Here is an 18,959-nt window from a genome sequence, read left to right as displayed (position 1 = left end):
GGCCCTGTGGGCCTCTGGGGTACCGGAGCCATTCACAGGGCACCGTGCGAACAGCCCTGGGGGGATGCACTGGTGTCAGCTATGCCAGAGAGTGGCTTTGGCCTTAGTAAGTCTGGGTGTGTTACTGGTTGCTCTTAGTCAAATGAAAGTTTTTCCACAGCTGCAGCAGCCAGTGGAGGATCAGGAAAACTGGTAGGAACCTGAGTTTTTCTAAGGCCCCTTCCGCACACACAAAATAATGCGTTTTCAAACCACTTTCACAACTGTTTGCAAGTGGATTTTGCTATTCCTCACAGCTTCAAAGAGCACTGAAAGCAGTTTGAAAGTGCATTATTCTGCATGTGTGGAATGAGCCTAAGTCAATGTGTGGATACATTTCTTCTTCAGGCATTCTTTCCTTTGATTCTCCAGTCTCTTTCTCTCTTCCCAACTGGGTTTTCTATTTCTTTTTATTCTCCTTACCTTCTTTTATAATTTTTGTACAAAAAAAGTTTCTAAAAACCACTATCACATGAAACTAAAAAAATATTAATATGGGAATCCAGGGAGCATTTTAATTTATATGAATGTCACTAAACAGAATGTCAACAAGAATGTTTGTCAGACAGAGTAGAGACAGTTCTGACATTGACAGACCAATGGTCTATTCACTGGATAAAATGAGACAGAGTGATAGCATTACATTGAGAGTCGTGGCATTACACTCCTGATCTGATTGACTTTTGCCATGAATTTCTTCTGCAAAGTTTTATTTGGGATTAGAGTCCTGAGACTGTTGCATGAGGGAAGTTGTGTTCTTGAGCAGAAGGCCAAACCCACCTTCTGCAGGTTCCCTCCTCTCAGTGATTGGACCACCCTTCCAACCAAAGTACAGATCTTAACAGACCATTGGTCGGACTCTGAATATGGCAGCACATTGTATTTATTAATATGGGAAGCCATATGTGGTCCTATCCAATTATTTTTCAAAGTAAGGGGGCAGGTGTTGCGCTTAGTTCCACCAGCTAGGGCAGCTTCTTTGGAGTATAACTCAGCATGCCCTGTCAAAATTCCAAAAGTGCCTGCAGGCTTAAAAAGGTTAAGGACTCCTGATTTAGATACCTTTGGAGTTGCTTCCAGCTGCCCTCCATTTTTGTTTCCCAACTAGAATACATGGAACATGAATGAGAGTTAAACACATTTCCTTATAACATACTGAACTTGGATAAACAATGTATCCACTGAGCAGATGAAAGCCATTTAAACAAAGCAGTGTTTTTGGTAATTTGATAACAGAGATCAGTTCTCCTGAAGAAAACTGCAACAGAATTTTTATTTGTATGGTTAATGTCTGAAAATTTTTGGCAATTTTCATTAAGATGTTTGTTGTATGCATTACATTTTTTACATTGTTTTCTAACTCTGTAATCTAGCTTTATTGCATTGTTTATTCTATATATTATACTATTCTTTCCACTCATCTTTAACTTTGTAACCTTGTCCTATTGCATTGTTTGTTATATGTATTATGTCTGCATTCTCTAATTTTGTAATCCAGTTTTAATGACATATTATTCTGTTAAATTATGTTATTTGCTTTGAGTCTCAGTGAGGAAAATGGACTATAAGTGAATAAATCAATACTTTGTATTCATTTTCTTTATTGTAGTTGTTGTATCTGTCTGGACACTTTTTTCCTATTCTTTGTTTTCCTTGGTTTCAATGGACAACACACTTCGGCTTATAACATCTTCTATACAATTGGGCTGGACTATAAGCATCATAGACTTATTCAACGAACTTCCCATCAAACTCTAGAACTAATATTGCCTTACCAGGAGTAGAGAATAGTTCCAACAATTGATGTAAGCTTGCTATTTTCTTGTTTTTGTTTTGCAAGACCAAAGTCAGCTGCAATAAAGGTGAAAAAATTAGTCAGTTTTCCCAGGAATGAACCTAGCGAGGTAACACTTCAATTTTTAGTTACTCCAGGTTGCCAATTAGTAAAAGTTTACTGACACTGAAAATGTTGACTCATGTTTACAGTTTAAACCAGGTACATTATTTGCCCATTTCCCCCCATCTGCCCTTATGATTTTTTGTTTTTTGTGAACAAGTTGCAGCCCCCTTGGTGTGACTCTGTAGGGCAGTCATGGCGAACCTTTTCGAGACCGAGTGCCCAAATTGCAACCCCAAACCTACTTATTAATGGCAAAGTGCTAACATGGCAATTTAACCTGAATACTGAGCTTTGAGTTTAGAAAAAACGGTTGGCTCCGAGGCATGCATTACTTGGGAGTAAGCTTGGTGGTAGTCAGTGAGCTGGTGAATCATGACCCTAGGAAGGTTTACTCAGAAGCAAGCCCCATTGCCAGCAACTGAGCTTACTCCCAGGTAAAGGATCACGCTTTAGTTCTTCGCATGAAAATCAGTGGGCTTTAACAGCACTTAACAGGGTTACCTACACTGCTTCCCCAAAACTTAGGTCTAATGGTAATAATCAAGCCCAGCGGCCCAGGCCAGCCTAGATGTATGCGGGGGGGGGGGACACTCTATTTGCGCGTGTCCACAGAGAGGGCTCTGAGTGCCACCTCTGGCACCCATGCCATAGGTTCACTACCATTGCTGTACAGTTTTAAAGGCAAGAGAAATTCAGAGATGGTTTGCCATTGCCTGTCTCCTCATAACAACCCTGGCATTCCTTGATAGTCTCCCATCCAAATAGTAACCAGGTAGACCAGGCTAGCCTGAATTATCCAGGACAGCCTTTGCGTTTAATGAAGTATATTTCAATCTAGGTGGAACCAGGTTTCCTGCTTGAGTGGGAAATTTCTCAGAACTGCTCCCCGATATTCTACCGCTGCTTCACAGCAAGTCAACGGGGAGACCTTGCTAGCATCACATGTGATGCAAAACCAGAAGCAATGTCATCATGTTGGGTGATCCTCTACAATTCTCCCACAGAGTTTTGGGGGAATCCAAGAGCATTGCCCTGTCATGAAATCATCACTTCCAGTTTTGTGACAGAAGGAATCCTATCCTTAGCCCCATGTTTCTCCCATCTATCTCAATTTGATCTATCAATGTTAAGGCAGTAGTCTGTCAATACCAATATGTTTACAATTAGCTCTTTGCTATGCTGTAGGTCTATGCCAACAGCGTGGAATAGAAATCTACATTTTAAATATATATCAAAATCAATTTAGGAAGATTAGAACTGAACAGATGCCAAAGCTAACACATTAACTATGGCAACACTTACTTAGGCAACTTTGACTCTAATCTAAGCTACATCAGCTACTGTTCTTGGCAACAGCTGAAAAGCAGTTACTCCCTGAAGTCAAATCCTAGGGTAATAGAGCAATGTGATCTCTGCAAAGGCCACATAAAAATATCTGAATTGTCAGCAGAATATTATATTTCAGCTCCTTATCACAGGGCAAAATATTAAATTAATCTCTGTCATAAGAAGGAAAGTGATAGGATAGCGAGGAAGTTGCTTCTCCCTTGCCTGCAGGTATTTCCCTTATCCACTTTCATGTTGTCCATCCTTGTCTGAGCCTTGCAGGACAAGGATGTGGGTTGTTGCGGCCTGTCTGTTTCCTTCTCCAGTGCCAGTATCAGCACTGCCACCAGTAAGCAGGGCCACCAGTAAGTCACTTCACAGGCGCAGAAGCGCAACAGAAAACTGTGCACTTGCATGTCGCACATTAGCTACAACAGTTCACATTTATCTGACGTTAAATTATCATTTGGTGCTGCCTCTATAACCCATGCTCAGGCTCTATATTAAAAGCCACATGATTACCAATGTCTACCTTCATCACAGTTTTTGAGCATAATACAATATATTACATTTACTCCTACAAGGCAGAAATCTATACTGTCTTGCTGTGAGAAAGTCAAAATCAAAACCGTTGAACTTATTTCCGTAGGTAATAAGTTCCATAGGTTTAGGCTGTATGGGAAGGAAGAAGTAGGATCTGCATTTTAGACATCAAAACCAAGTCAAAGGTTACAGCAGAACCAGGGATTAAAAGAGAACTTTCTTGGTCTCCACATACTGCTCAGACCAATGAATGTTCCTTCTATGTAGTTCAACCCAGCCAGTTTTGACCTATTAATTAATCCAAATGCCAAACTTCTCAAAAGGTCATTTTATATTAAACCATGATCAGCAATATACATATTTAATTTCTAAAGGTCAAAATTATCCCCCTTAGTTTAGGACTGGAGCTCATAATGACCCACAAGAATGGAAACATAAGACTGGAAAATGGTGTTATCAACCCTGGAATTGGCCATCAGAAGTGAGAGCTTCACATTACATCATGGTGAGGATGACCTTGGCAATGCTTTAATCACAACTGGGTTTGCATCCTAATAATATTGTAATACATCCCTTGTCCCATTCTCCTCCCACCCATGAAGTCAGCATGTAAAGTAACTTCTATTCGCAGCATTTCAGGCACTCGCTATTAAGCAAATTAAAAACAGAACAGATGAAACAGAACGCTTAAAGGGGAATACTTTGGTGAATACTGGTAGATTCTTTAAAGAGTATCATTCTGAACAGTTACAATTAGTTTCTGTTATTTCACTATTTCTTTCCTATGTTCCTGTCGACCAACTGAACAAGCTGGCAGGGACTGATGGGAATTGTAGTCCACAAACATCTGGGGCACCAGAGTTGACCACCCCAGTGTTAGAGCCTTTGAGTCAGGATTGACTACTCAATATATTTTTTGCCAGGTCAGGTTGACAGCCATGTCTGGGAGGGGCATGCTTCCCAGATGCAAGTGAGCTCTATTCTACAGAGGTACAACAGGCTTCATCCCGCTCTCTGGGCCATTTTTCTGATCTGAAACAGCTCTGAGGGGTTACTATTTGACCTATCAGGGAAGCTTAGTATGTACTGATAGACACAAGTGAAGTCCTTTCTCCTGACCCAGCACTGTCCCAACTGAAACCAATCTCATATATGTCTACAAAGAATGGAACTCCCAGACCTCAGCTGTCAAATCAGTCAGGGAATGTAACTGGGAAAAATGCATTATATAGTTATGGCCACAGAAAAGCTGAATACAAAGTTGTGTGTCACTTTTTTGTGATGCCTTTGCAAGAAATACAACAGGGCTGTCAAATGCTTCTATTTGCCTTTTCATGGGAAAAAATATTTCACTTACTAAATTGTCCTTCTGAGATACACAATTAGAGCCAACTCAAACATTCAAGGGACATGTGCTAAAGTCTTCTCTTGGAACTGCTAGGAAGCGGCTCCTAGTCTGCCTTATATTATGAGAGAGAGTTATAGAATTCAAGAGCTGAAAGGGGGCTTGTAGACCAGGTAATTCAACCCTTCACCTGGTTCTGTGTAGGAAACCTTAAACCAAAACATGAATGAAAAACTTTCTACAAGCTTTTCTACAATTTTCCAAAAATTTTCTGAATTTTCATTCAGAAGCTGCCACAATTGTCAATTTTACTGGGTGAATATTTTAAAAAATCATAAATTTTTGATGTAGGATGCTTTCAAACGTGAATCTTGTAATACAATCTGTAATACTAGCCCTGTAGAAAGACTATAACAAAAGGCCACATGGAAGTTTGAAATACTATTTCTATTTTAAAGATTCTGTTACGTCACAGAAAGGCAGAAGTCAAAACTTAGGCATGTGCCAGAACAAGCAACCCTCTCAAGTAGAATTCAAATTAAGACTTAAGATGTGTTGTTCATTCAGTGACCTTTTGGACAATTTGTTACTTTGAAGCTTTGCAGCTGAAAATAACAAGAAACAACATTTGTTAATTGTTTCTCACATTACATGTATAATAGTCACTTGGGATGGAAGGGCATTTACACTTGTCTGCAGCAAAAGGTGAGAACAGATGGAATGTTTCAAGTATAATTTGAACGTGTTTCTGCTGCCTTGAAAACCACCAGGCATTCTTTTGACCCACTGTATTTATTTATTTAATCCATTTATACCCCACTTTTCTCCCTAATGGGGACCCAAAGAAGGTTATATAATTCACCTCTTCTCCATTTCATCCTCAGAACAATCCTGTAAAGTAGGTTACACTGAGAGTTCGTAACTGGCCCATAGTCACCCTGCAACTTTCCATGGCACGGGGGGGGGGGGGGATTTGAAACTGGGTATTCAGTCTGACATTCTTAACCACTATACCACACTGTCTCTCTCCAGCGGCAACGGGGGGAGTAGTTCTTCAAGTTTCCTCTCCATCAGGAAAATATGAAGTGTTATGAAGGTTTACCCAATGTTACTCATGTCATTGTGATGCCTCTCCTCTAGTCCTAGGAGAAATTTCGGACAATTTTTAAAAATAAAAATAAAGTCTATGCATTTTAAAGAAAATAAACCGGACAACTTGTCTGATGTGAGGGAAGCAAACTAAAAGCTTATCAGTTTGACTTCAAGACCCACAGACATGCATAGATTCTGGTTTCATATAGTAAACTGGTTGTGACCAGTATTATGAAGAAGCTGGCCTCACTCTCAGATTCTGAATAACTGAAAAGCAGCATGGAAGCAGAGTTGCTGCCTTCTTCTGAAACTTGCTATTGGCAGTACCAAAGCCAGTTTATTTTGTAGTGTGATCAGAAGACATCCACTGATTTTGTTTACATTTGGGTCTATACAATACATCCAAGTGTATTATGCCTATATTATGGCTCAGGGTCGCTGGTCCTTGATCATTTTAATCAGTGGTGTAGTGCCCACAGGGACAGGGGAGTCAAATGACCCCAGCTGCAATGGCGGGGGACCCCTCAAAATCGCCCCCCCTCCTCCCCGCACTGACCCAGCTCGGAAGAGCTGGGTTGGCATGGGGGAAGGGCCTAAAGAAAGAGCCGGCCTGCTGCTGTGCCGCACGTCTGAGTTGCTTCCTTCCCTATCCAGGCCCTTGGGGGCAGGGGTGGCTCAGATGAACACTGCTGCAGAAGGCCGGCTCCTGGGCTGCCCGACACGGCGTCCTGCCCCCTGCAAGCCGGCTCCTGCTGTCCACAGGGCCTGGAAAGGATAAAAGCTAGCCTGCAGGGAGGCGGGGGCTCGGTGGTGGGCAGCCCCTCCCCCAGCCTTTGTGCAGGCAAGCTTTTGCCCTCACCAGGCCCTGGGGACAGCAGGAGCAGACCTGCAGGGAGGCCAGAAGGGCAGGGCTCGGCGGCAAGCAACCCATGAGCCGGCCTGCTGCTGTGGTGCAAGTCTGAGCTGTGTCCGCCCCTGAGCCATGCGCTGAGCCCTGCCCTGAGCCCCGCCCCCAAGCACGGGGTTGGGGGGTGCCTGGAGAAGGTGTTGTCCCCAGGCACCATTCCCCCCAATACACCTCTGATTTTAATCTATTGTAATAATCAGAAGTGTGGCAAAATACAGAAAATCCACCAAAGCAAATTCAGCAATTATTCAGGCATACCTTAAAACATGTAAGAATGGCGCTTGCCTGCCAAATATTGCATCAAATAAGCGCTACTTTATTGTCTTTCAGAAAACTCCCACCATAATCCTTCAACAAGTAATCTAAAGAAAACCAATTTAAGAGAGGCTTTTATGGTACTCATAATAAAAAAAATGTATTTTAGACCACTTGGTAAGATATGCAGATAAAGTAAAAGGATTCCCAATAATGCCACAGTTACAGTGGACAAAGCTGGATAAACTTCATGGTCTTCCCATCTCTCTCTCTTGTTTAATGCTTATGTTACTCAAGTACTAATTTTGGGCATGTTGCAAAAGCTGTTCCAATCTGCTGCCGAGAGAGGTTGACTAGGTACAGTAACGAAAGGCAATCCAAGAGCACCATTCAGTGGTTGTATGCTTCAGTACAGCCTGACGTTTTTTTTCTAGAAACACAGCGCATGAACGTTTCTCACAGTGTAGAAACAGAATCATTTTAATGTCTTCTTCTATGAGACTGGTGTGGCTACTCAGTTCTGTTAGCAGGGAACATTTTTCCAATCTGCATGTGCATGCTGAGATGAGAAAAGATGGATTAGATTTAGATGAAAGTGGAATGAAAATTGGAGGAAATGACATTCACAATTTCAGATATGCAGATGACATTACTGGCAGAAAACGGTGAAGGCTTGAAATGACTACTGATGAAGGTTAAAGCAGCAAGTGCCAAAACAGGATCACAGCTGATCGTCAAAGAAGGACAGAGCTCTGAAGGACCTGAAGGGTCCTCTAGTATAACCCCTGCACAATGCATGAAACTCACAGCTATCCCCTATTCCCCCAGTGATCCCTGCTCTGTGCCCAAAAGGCAAAAAAACCTCTAGGATCTCTGGGCAAGTCTGGTGTGGAGGAAAATTCCTTCCTGACCATAAAATGGAGGGTGGCATTACACTGGGTATATAAGAAAGGGTAATGAGGACCGAGCACTGGCTCGTCTCTTTCTGCCCTCCTCCTCACAATCTGCCTGAATTCATAGTGAACCATGGAATCAGCACTGCTGTCAGATGGCCATCTAGCCTCTGCTTAAAAACCTCCAAAGAAGAGTTCATCACCCCCTAAGGAAGCCTGTTCCAGTGTTCCTGACACTCTACTTGTCGGGAACGTATTCCTAATGTTTAGTCAAAAACTCTGTTGATTTTATTTCGAACAATTGCTTTTGGTCTGACCTTCCGGGACAACAGAAAACACCACCACTCAAGAAGATTAAAGTAATGACTACTGGGGAATTACACAACTTCAGGGTTGATGATGAAGAAATTGAAAATGTTTCAGTTTTTCTTCTCCTTGGTTCCATCATCAACCAAAAGAGAGATTTCAACTAATAGATTAAAAGGAGATAGAGGCTGGCAAAGGTAGCCATGGAGGAACTAGAAAAGGTTTTTAAGTGTAAGAATGTGCCGCTGGTAACCAAGATAAATATAATTCACATCACAGTATTCCCTGTTACGATGCATGGGTGTGACAGTTGGATAATGAGGAAAGCTGACAGGAAGAAAGCTGATTTATTTGAAATGGGTGTGAGAGGAGAGCTTCACAGACACCATAGACTGCCAAAAAAACCCCAAATATTTTGATTCTAGAACAAATGAAGCCCACACTTTCCCTAGAGACCAAAATAAATAAATTGAGACTATTGTAGTTTGGTCACGTGATGAGAAACAAGAGTCACTGGAAATGTTGAAGACAGCAGGAAAAGAAGAAGACTCAATGAAATGGATTGATTCAACGAAGGAAGCCATGGGCCTTAGCTTGCAAGTCCTGAGCAAGGCTGTTAATGATAGTACATTTGGAGGTCATTAAATCATAGGTCACCATAAGTCAGAAGTGACATGACAGCACTTCACACACACACACACACACACACACACACACACACACACACACACACACACACACACACACACACACACACACACACACAATAATTATAAAATGGGCTTCCTAGTATCAATGAAATAAGTTCTTAGAATTAGAATGTTTTCTTCCATTAATCAATCCAATATATTTTCAGGCACGCACACAAACACTCAAATGTACACTTTCAGCAGTGCCATAATGTAGCTGTTTCTGTTTTCATATGTTTTATGCTTATATATAACAAAGAGTACTATTCTTTGCATCTGAATGATGCTTCTAGATAGGCTTAAACCAATACATGTGAGTGATGGCTTTTGATCTGCATATAGATTCCATTCCTTCAACTTTCAGCATTATTTTACTGTTTCGGTGTTTGTTTATTTCAATTTTCCCCCTGATGTCACCATCCCCCCACTTCCAGACAATCATAAGGCTGGAGGGATGTTGCTGATGTGATGCAGTAACTGAGACATAATCAACTCCCACAAGTGACATCCTTGGGTCATCTTTTGTCCCAACCTATGTATTTACGTGTAGAACTCTGTCACGCTTTTTGGTCCAAAGACTCTGAAAGCAAATTTAAATAAAATATAAAAAGCCATAAAATATTAAACTATTTATCAGTGAAGTACAATGAAATACAGTCATGAAAAACATTTGTGTAAATGTGAGCCAGTGTTGTATAATAAACTAGGAGCAAAGCCCATTGTGGGGGAGATTAAATGGGCCCTAACAAAGAGTGGGGGAGCAGGCATTTTCCCCTGAAAGTTATTGGGGCCACAGCACCCCGCCCTGATCCCAGTGTGACACTTGCAACCTACCTGGCCTTGGGTCTGTGGCTGGGGGGAGGGAGAGGTCAAAAAGGTCTGGTTTGGGATAGGAGGGAAGGTGAGGATTAGGGGAGAGTAGAAAGGAGTTGCTTGGGGTAGGGGAGCATTGGAAGGTGTGATCTGGAGTGCGGGGAGGTGGAAGGTGAGTATTGGGGTAGGGGGAGAGATGGAAGGTGGGGTAGGGTGGAAAAAAGGGGCTCTGTTGGCTGGGCTGGGCTGCTGGGGCTTGCTCCTGGTTTAGGGAAGGTGGGCAGGGAAGGGGATGGAGTGCCACCCACCCATGGCCAATGCTCGCCAACTGATGAAGTGTTTGTCATCATGACTTTTATTGGTAAGGATAGAATGTCAGACTAGGGTTCAAATCACTCAGCTAAGAAGTTCACTAGCTAATCTCTTAGGCTAAAGTATCTTCCTGGGTTACTGTGAGGTTAAAAAGGGATGGGGCAAGATATCGGACAAAGAATATGTATGTAGTCCTAAACTCTTTGGATTATGGAGGATTAAAACAGTATAAATAAATATGCTTGGTCAGATGGTCCAGTCCCAGCCACAATGCAAGCAGGCAGACAGTGCACTTACCAACCCGCTGACATGCTCTAAATAATCACCATTAGAAGTAGGCCATGTAACACTGTTCGATAAGTTTCTAAATTACATTTTATTCTAAGGCAAAGTAAGTACGTGCAAAGGTCTGTCACCTACTTAAGACAGAGCCAGCATGGTATAGTTACAGTACTGGATTGGAGATACTTGGGTTGAAGACCCCTTTTAGCCATGAAGTTTACTGGAGGACTTTGGGCTAGCCATCATTTCTCACCTTCATCTCACCTTACAAATCAGATTTGTATGGAAAAAATGGAGGACAGAACCATTTATGCTGTCCTGAGCTTCTTTCAAGAAAGGGTGAGATATTATTTAAATGAATAATAGATTGAGCTACATACATTCAAATAAAGAGTATAATATCTGAGGTACTCGAAAATGACAGAAAAAAGAACAGATGAGGTCTAAATGTTTGTTGGCACTTCAAAGACAATAGTTATAGTAGCTTCATTCTAATACAGCTTATTGGGCTTTAGGCCCCTCTACATCTTTTGGAAATAAGGCAAGACAACAGTTCAATTCCAGTTTATAGCATTTAGCTACTAATGGGAGAAAGCATTAAAACTGCCTTTCGAAGTGTTTTGTAGCAAATGCACAGTTACTTAAAACACAGGCTCTAAAGCTCATAATCACATTTCTTTAATTACTCGTAGAGCCTAAATGGGAAATAGGAACATTCAAAAAGATCTTCTGCTCCAAAAGAAACAAAGTTAATGTTGTTTTCCCAAAGTGCTTACTTGTTCTTTATCTAAGACATCATTATTAAATTGCTAAGACATACCAAATTGACTCACATAACCGTCTTTCACAGATACAGCTGACTCAAATCATCAAATTAATTGAATGCAGAATTAAGTTCCAGAAGTAGCAACAATAGCAAAGTTCACCCATTCTACTTTTGCTGAGTGTAGATCCCACCCTGATGGTTCCTTTCACATGGACAGTAACCATTCCACATTTTTGAACATTCCGAACAGCTATATAAAAATGCATCAAATAATGGGTTGGTATGGTATGCAAAATATAGAACAAGGCTGAGATAGTTCAAGGTGTTTATCTCCTTGGAAAGATATAGGCTGAAATATGGGAAGAGTGCATCCCCTCTAGCACTGTTAGAATCAATGTCGATATAATGGAATCATGATCACAGAATACACAGTTCTCTTCCATACCACAGCCCTCACCAGACTCCAGGAATTGACTGTTGATCCTATCCTGACACTGCAAAGTCACTGTTTTCCTTGGAGATCAGAGTTCATGTAAATCATAATCAGAGACATATAAGGGCAATTGTTTCCAATTGTCTTCTTGAAACTTGGAAGCAATTGAAGTATGAGCCAATTCAGAGCTGATGTAGTGGCTAGACACTCTTTGGATTCTGAAATCTAGGTTCAAACTACTATTCACAAGCTCCTCTAGATTTGAATTCAGTAGCGCCTCAGAGATCAAGAAGGTTTTCAGGACATAAGCTTTTGAGAGTCAACGTTCCTTTTGTCAGATATAAGCTTTAACTCTCAAAAGCTTATACCCCAAAAATCTTATTGGTCTCTAAATGCTACTGGACTCCAATCCAGCCCTTCTATTGCAGACCAACATGGCTACCCTCTAAAGCTCACCTAACAACCTCAGGCAATAGATTCTTAGCTTAACATACTTCTCAGACCTTTATTAAGTCCATAAGATACACCACTGCAGAAAGGAACGCTGGCATAGAGAATGTTTAATAAAATTATATTAACTTACTAACTAAATGGAGATGATCTTATGTAAGTGATCCTGGGCTTTTGGGAGGATGGAGAGTATACAAATGTGACATATAGAGGTACTGGACCAAATCTCTGTTCATGAGCAAAGTGTTTTCTTTCTAAGAAAGGAATCACATCTATAACCCTGACAAATTTACTTCTTCTTATCGACACAGAAGCATGCACAGTAAAGAAACATGCAAGCAGCATACAGAAAGGCTTGAATATGCAAATAAATATTAGAAATGGTTCAATGTTTTCATTTCATTTATTCCAAATTTACTAGCCCAGACTGAAAAGAAATCAATTTCTGCTGAAACCTGCTAGCATTACAAAATTAGAACTTACTGATTGTTACTTTATCCTTATCTCCCAGCATGATATTGTTTGGAGTGAGGTCTCTATGGATAATTCTCTTCTCTTTGTGCAAATACCGAAGAGCTAAACACAACTTTACAACAAAGAAAAACCTTTACATAAATGCACAACCTTATATATTGGTGACTATCAAATAGTATGCTAGAATTGAAGAAACAAGTTTTGTGGGTGGTTACATGGAAACTCTAGACACAATATGGCATCAAAATTGTAATGGATGAGATCATTTCTAGGATAGTATAAAGCTGACTGAAGACCATAGTTTATTTACCCAATAACCACACTGATAGAATCCTCCAAAATGTCCCAGGTATATTACTCATTTCATGCACTCTGACTTTCAATGCACTTTTATCTAGGATGTACAAAAAGCAAAGCTGGCTTGGTTCTAACAGTCCACTATGTTGCTGTACATCCCCAACACTCCAAAGACAGTAATGCTTAACAGGAAGCTTTGTCAGTTTTCCTCCTCCTGTCAAAGGCAGGAAATGTAACAAATAAAACTTTGTCCTCAATTTTGCAGAAAAGCCAACCAAAATCTTAATGTAAAGTCCAAATAACATTTTTAGTTTTGCCAAGTAAATGGTATTCTGAGACTCTCCTGAGATTTTAGTAAACTCACTGTAGATAAAAGGGTTGGGAGACCAGTATGCTGCTGTGGTTAGAGTATCAAACTAGCACTTTGGAGACCTGGCTTCACCTGCCATGAAAGCTTACTAGGTAACCTTAGGCCAAACACTTTCTTCCGGCCTAACCTATCTCGTTGGGTTTGAAAATAAAAAGGAGAAGGGGCGGCAACACTGAAAGCCACTTTTAATCACCACTAGAACCTGCAGTCTGAAAACAAAGCAACTTAACCTTTATTTCTGTATTCTGGCTTGGGAAGGTTTGCCTGACATCATTGGCCATGCCACAAATGCATAAAAGCCCAGCATGACATATTGTGTCAAATGCATATCTTTCCAATTGTTATGAAAAATTTAAAAAGGATTTCAATATGCCTCAAGCAGCTTCTGTAAGGCTTGGACCCTTGTGCAGTCCTTCTCATCCAAATGATGCCTGTGATAGCTACATGGCTACATTATAGTTATCACTTTTGCAGTGACTACAATAGCTGCAAAATGAAATATGGTCTCCCAGTAATTAAATGCTATGGCATGAATGCTAGGAAGGCAGTTGAGAACAGCAAACTTGAATAGCCTATAGCAAAACCTTTCAGGATCAATGACCCAGTTTTATTCTATTATGGGAACAATACACATAAATGAATCACTGCCCTGGGATTAAACTCTGCACAAACAAAGAAAATGTAATTAACATAAATTCAGATTCTTACTTGAATGAATATATTCCATATTCTATCTTCAGTGAACTGCTGTTGCTTTTCCTTCAAAGAATGAAAATGTTCTCCCAGTGGTGCCCCTTCTATGAGCTCCATGACTATGTAAAGCCTGTCATCTATTCATAACAAAATAAAATAGCAGTAGCAAAGCAATATTCTATTTCTGCATCCAGTGACTGACTAGGAAACACCATCCTATAAAACCTGTAGAATCCAAACTTAAGGATTTCTAGGATCAGAACTAGTCCACTGGTATGCCTGGAACAAATGGTATGTGGCTCCATGTGGCCTCAAAATGTAAGGCTCCATGGCCTTCTCAAACTAAAACACCTTTTTACAAGGGTGTGTGTCTATTGCATAGTGTATTGGGCTAGTTACCACCTAAAATAGACCTCCAGTGGCAACAGGGATCAAAGAACCTGTTGCTAGATTCATCATTTAAACGAAATCACCCAAGGCAAGGAGTTCTGACCTCAAGGGGGTCCCATCTCATGTAGGTTAACTGGTACATCAAAAAATCAAAAATGGATTTGATACCTCCAAAGGACACACAGCTAGATGTCTCCCTTGCTGTATCTTTTAATTTGCCAGTTATCCATTTAAAAAGCAAAAGATTCTTTCAATCTCTAATTTTCCATGTAGACCTTTGAGAGATCAAGCATGTCATTTTACAAATACTGTCATGGATTTAAGAATGCACAGGAAATCATTCAAATCACTCATAATGGTGTCAATTCAAAGACTCTAAATCCTAAATATACGGTACATTAAAATTCAGCTAAATGACCCTGTGTCATCTAATATCTAGAACTGGAACAAAAGCTTCTTGATGATGTCAAGAAGGCTTAGATCCTAGTTTTTAAATTTTGTATTAAAATCCTTTTTTATGGTAACAAATTAGGTTAAGAAAATAGCCTTGTAAATATATACTTACTTTCTAAGAATGTTCTGTAATATCGTACAACATTAGGATGATAAAGCTATAATAAAATAATGTATACAGTTAAGGTTAGATGGAACATTGTTGTTTATAACATCTATTAAAAAGCTCCAGTCATGGCAAGATGTGGAGAGAAGCATGCACGAAATGCCAGGTGTTTTGGTTCTGCTAGTGAGCTCAAAGTGTTGTGACAGGAACTTAGTAAGATAAGAACATCTTATTGTGTTTTAGAAAAAGAGACTGAATTTATACCCTGCCTTTCTCTTCTGCAAGGAGTCTTCTAGTGGCTTACAAACCCCTCCCCTTCCTCTCCCCTCAACAGACACTTTGTGAGGTAGGTGGGGCTGAGAGAGTTCCTGAGATAACTGTGACTAGCCCAAGGTCACCCAAAAGGCTTCTTGTGGAGCAGTGGAGAAACAAATCCAGATAAGAGTCCACTGTTCATGTGGAGAAGTGGGGATTCAAACCCACTTCTCCAGATTAGAGTCCACTACTCTTAACCACTACACCATGCTGGGTCTCTTCTTTATACTGTTTATTAACACTTTACAGTGTCCCTCAGTACCCCTTTCATAAGGTTTCCCCTGACCTTTACTCAGGGACATATTAACCCATAGTCAGGCCCCTAGGCTTTCAGGTACTTTGGGCCCCCTCTGGCACTTCAATTTTTCAGTCCACTACAGCTGACCACCTGATCCTGGTATGGTAGTTACTAGACCACAACACATAGCCCTATATCCATTTTGAGGGTCTTCTCAATTTTACTCATTCACACATAATCAAGGTCACAACTAGGCTGTATTGCTTATGGAAGTATAATAAGGGAGGAGGTGGCATGACGTCACCACTATCTCCCTCTTCCCCCTTCACACTGACTCAAATCTCACAAATCTCAAATTCCGACAAATCTCACCTGACTACAGCTGTGCCTTGCAATTTGCTCTCAACTGCCTCATACCCTTGCTCAGTCAACACCTGTCAGAAAGGCCGAAGCTTTAGGGCACTGTTAACAGTGCCTCAGCAAGATGACAGACTGACAGACAGACAGACAGACCCAAACATGTTCTCTCTAGATATAAATATATACACATAGATGAATCTTTGTTCAAAGAAAAGTAATACAGCAATCAACATTCACAATACAATCCTAAATATATACAATATACCTGGAAAAAGTATACTTGAAATGCACGAGATTCCATGTAACTGTATTTACCTATGGACATGATATCATAAACCCTATAAGCTGCTATGAAAACTTGTTCACCCTTACATCTTTCAATACCCCTATATCAAAACAGGATGGCTCCCTATTTGTATTTTTTGACTAATCCAATGCAGAGAAGAGCCCTCACACTTGCTCGCTTCAATGTTTTCCCCTCCGCTTTATTGCATGGTAGATTTAACAACTTGGAAATGAGCGAAAGGGTATGCTCTTGTGGTGAACAACAAATTGAAACATTGGCACATCAACTGCTTTGCTGCCCTAAATCTGCTAATATTAGATCAAAATATTCCAATATTCTTTCTAGGATACCTAGTGAAATGGGAGAATCAGGTAGACTTCCTTTCCTTCTGGACAATTCTGACAATGAAACTTGTGAATTGGTTGCACAATTTTTACTGGAGGTGATGCACAATCAATAATTTATATTTTATCTTAAACCTTTGTATTTGTATACCTTTTATCTCAGGTTTTTTATTGTGTTATGATTATTGTTATGCCAAATAAAGGCTTATTATTATTATAAACCCTATAAAAAGGTTGTGTATTTTTGTGATCTTAGAAAGAATTAAGATTTTCTTTACAAGTCATCAAGTTGTAGTCCAGAATTAAAGTTTACCATGCTGGTCACCAAGATTAGGAGCTGTCTGTGTCACTTCAGAATTCATAGAAAGAACTTAGTATTAATGAGTGATCAATTCAGATGGGGGAAAGGGAGGGAATGCATGCAAAAGGAACAAAAAAGTGTAAACAGCTATGTTCCCTCTTTTAGGGCAAATAAACACTTGAAGACCAAAGGTGGGAACTGTTGTTCTGGTGCACATGTGACTTGGCTTCCATATGCTACAGTGCTGTTTATCTTAAAGCTATGGCTACAAACAATGGAACTGGAAGCGTTCTTTTATGGTCCCCTTAGTTACAATTCTTTACATGAAAACCACAAAACAAACAAGTAACCAATCTTAACTGGGAAATAAAGTGAAACAACTCTATTTTGACAGAATGTTAAAGCTGAAAAAGCACGTTACTTGCAGACCAGATCACCTTCTTCAGGGGTGTCAAATATGTAGCCCAGGGTCTGGATCTGGCCCCATAAAGGGGCTTATCAGGCCCACGAGTCAGCTGAGGCAACCCACCCAAGAAGGGGCAGGGGGTTGTCGAAGCTGGCTCACAGGCCTGATAAGCCCTCTCAAGGCAGCCACCCCAACCAGATGCAGCCTCACCAACCCAGGTACCCCCCAGTGCCATTCTGAGGACAGCTGAGGCAGTTCTCCCCCCCACCCCACCCTCGTATGGCCCAGAATAACCAAGTCACATTTATGTCATATCCAGCCCTTGTAACACCCCCGTGTTACAGTGTCAGACCAGGATCTGGGAGACCCATGTTAAAGCCCCACTCTGCCATGGAAGCTCTCTGTATGACCTTGGACAGTCACACACTCTTAGCCTAATCCAAATCACAGAGTTGTTGTGAGGATAAAATGCAAGAGAGGAGAATATTGTAAGCTGCTTTGTGCCCCTCTTGGGAGAAAGACAGGGTATGAATGAAGAAAATAAATATATTGATACATGTGTAAGCTTCATTAATTCCAACTAGCTCTGGGTTGGTCCACGGTTACTAAGCAACTGATGTTCAACTCAGATAGTGCTGCTAGCCCCAGTGAAAACAGATGACAATGACTTCTTTAAAAATACTGTATTTAGCATGAAGACTACAAAGAGGAACAATCCATGCTGAAACATCTAAATGGTGATCCATATTCTTAAAATCCATACCCCTACAATTATGGGGTTTTAAAAAGACTTTTAAAAAGGTTAAAGGTTTCATAGTTGCAAGAGTTACAATGAATGTTGAACATAAAGGAATTACAATACATAAAGTACACCAACAAAAGAGTACCTGTCGAAGCCTTTCACGGCCAGATTCAACTGGTTGCTGTGGGTTTTCTGGGCTGTATGACCGTGGTCTGGTAGATCTTGTTCCTAATGTTTCACCTGCATCTGTGGCTGGCATGTTCAGAAGTGTATCACAGAGAGAACTCCAGACACAGGGTATAACAGACGTCTGACGATGCCAGCCACAGATGCAGGCAGAACATTAGGAACAAGATCCACCAGACCACGGCCACACAGCCCGGAAAACCCACAACAACCAAAAGAGTACTGGTTTGCTTTCTCTTGTCACCATATGCAGGTGGACACTGTATAGCAAATGTCAGCAAGCTGCTTTTTAACTAGCATTTAACATCCTATTCATGCTTATTTGAAAGGAAAAGCATTGATTTCTTAAAACTGATTTCCTGTTTATTAATAATAACAGCAAGCATAAACTTACCTGTTCTTTTATTATAGTTAATTCGGAGACAATGTTCTTCACACTACTGTCTCGGTCTTTTTTATCTTTTCCAAATGCTGGATTGTGTAAATTGATCTCTTTCATTGCTAGAAGGTTTTGGCCACTGTGTTTTCTAACCTAGGAGGAAAAACTGAAGAAATCAAAGAAAATACTATACTTAACTGAAACTAACTGCATTTTGTCTACTCGAAGAAAAAAACATTTTTAATACTTAATAATCTTTCTGGCAGGA

The 18,959-nt window shown here is 40.5% G+C and overlaps 1 protein-coding gene across 5 annotated transcripts in view; it reads right to left on the bottom strand.

The window, feature by feature from the left end:
• NEK10 (NIMA related kinase 10) overlaps positions 1–18,959 on the bottom strand; it is a 100,548-nt gene that overhangs the window by 49,894 nt on the left and 31,695 nt on the right. For 4 of the 5 annotated variants that reach the window (XM_048511656.1, XM_048511651.1, XM_048511653.1 and 1 more), the window contains 5 exons: positions 18,707–18,844; positions 15,141–15,186; positions 14,201–14,322; positions 12,835–12,937; positions 1,815–1,890 (listed from right to left, as the gene is read on the bottom strand). In XM_048511656.1, the coding sequence (XP_048367613.1) occupies positions 1,815–1,890; positions 12,835–12,937; positions 14,201–14,322; positions 15,141–15,186; positions 18,707–18,844 (485 nt within the window). Of the gene's footprint in view, positions 1–1,814; positions 1,891–12,834; positions 12,938–14,200; positions 14,323–15,140; positions 15,187–18,706; positions 18,858–18,959 lie in introns of all 5 variants that reach the window. The other variant, XM_048511654.1, reaches the window with a different exon arrangement.

This window comes from Sphaerodactylus townsendi, linkage group LG11 (genome assembly GCF_021028975.2).
Source record: "Sphaerodactylus townsendi isolate TG3544 linkage group LG11, MPM_Stown_v2.3, whole genome shotgun sequence".
NCBI classification, from domain to species: domain Eukaryota; kingdom Metazoa; phylum Chordata; class Lepidosauria; order Squamata; family Sphaerodactylidae; genus Sphaerodactylus; species Sphaerodactylus townsendi.
The sequence above is the reverse complement of the archived record's forward strand: the minus strand, read 5'-3'. Positions and strand labels throughout refer to the sequence as shown.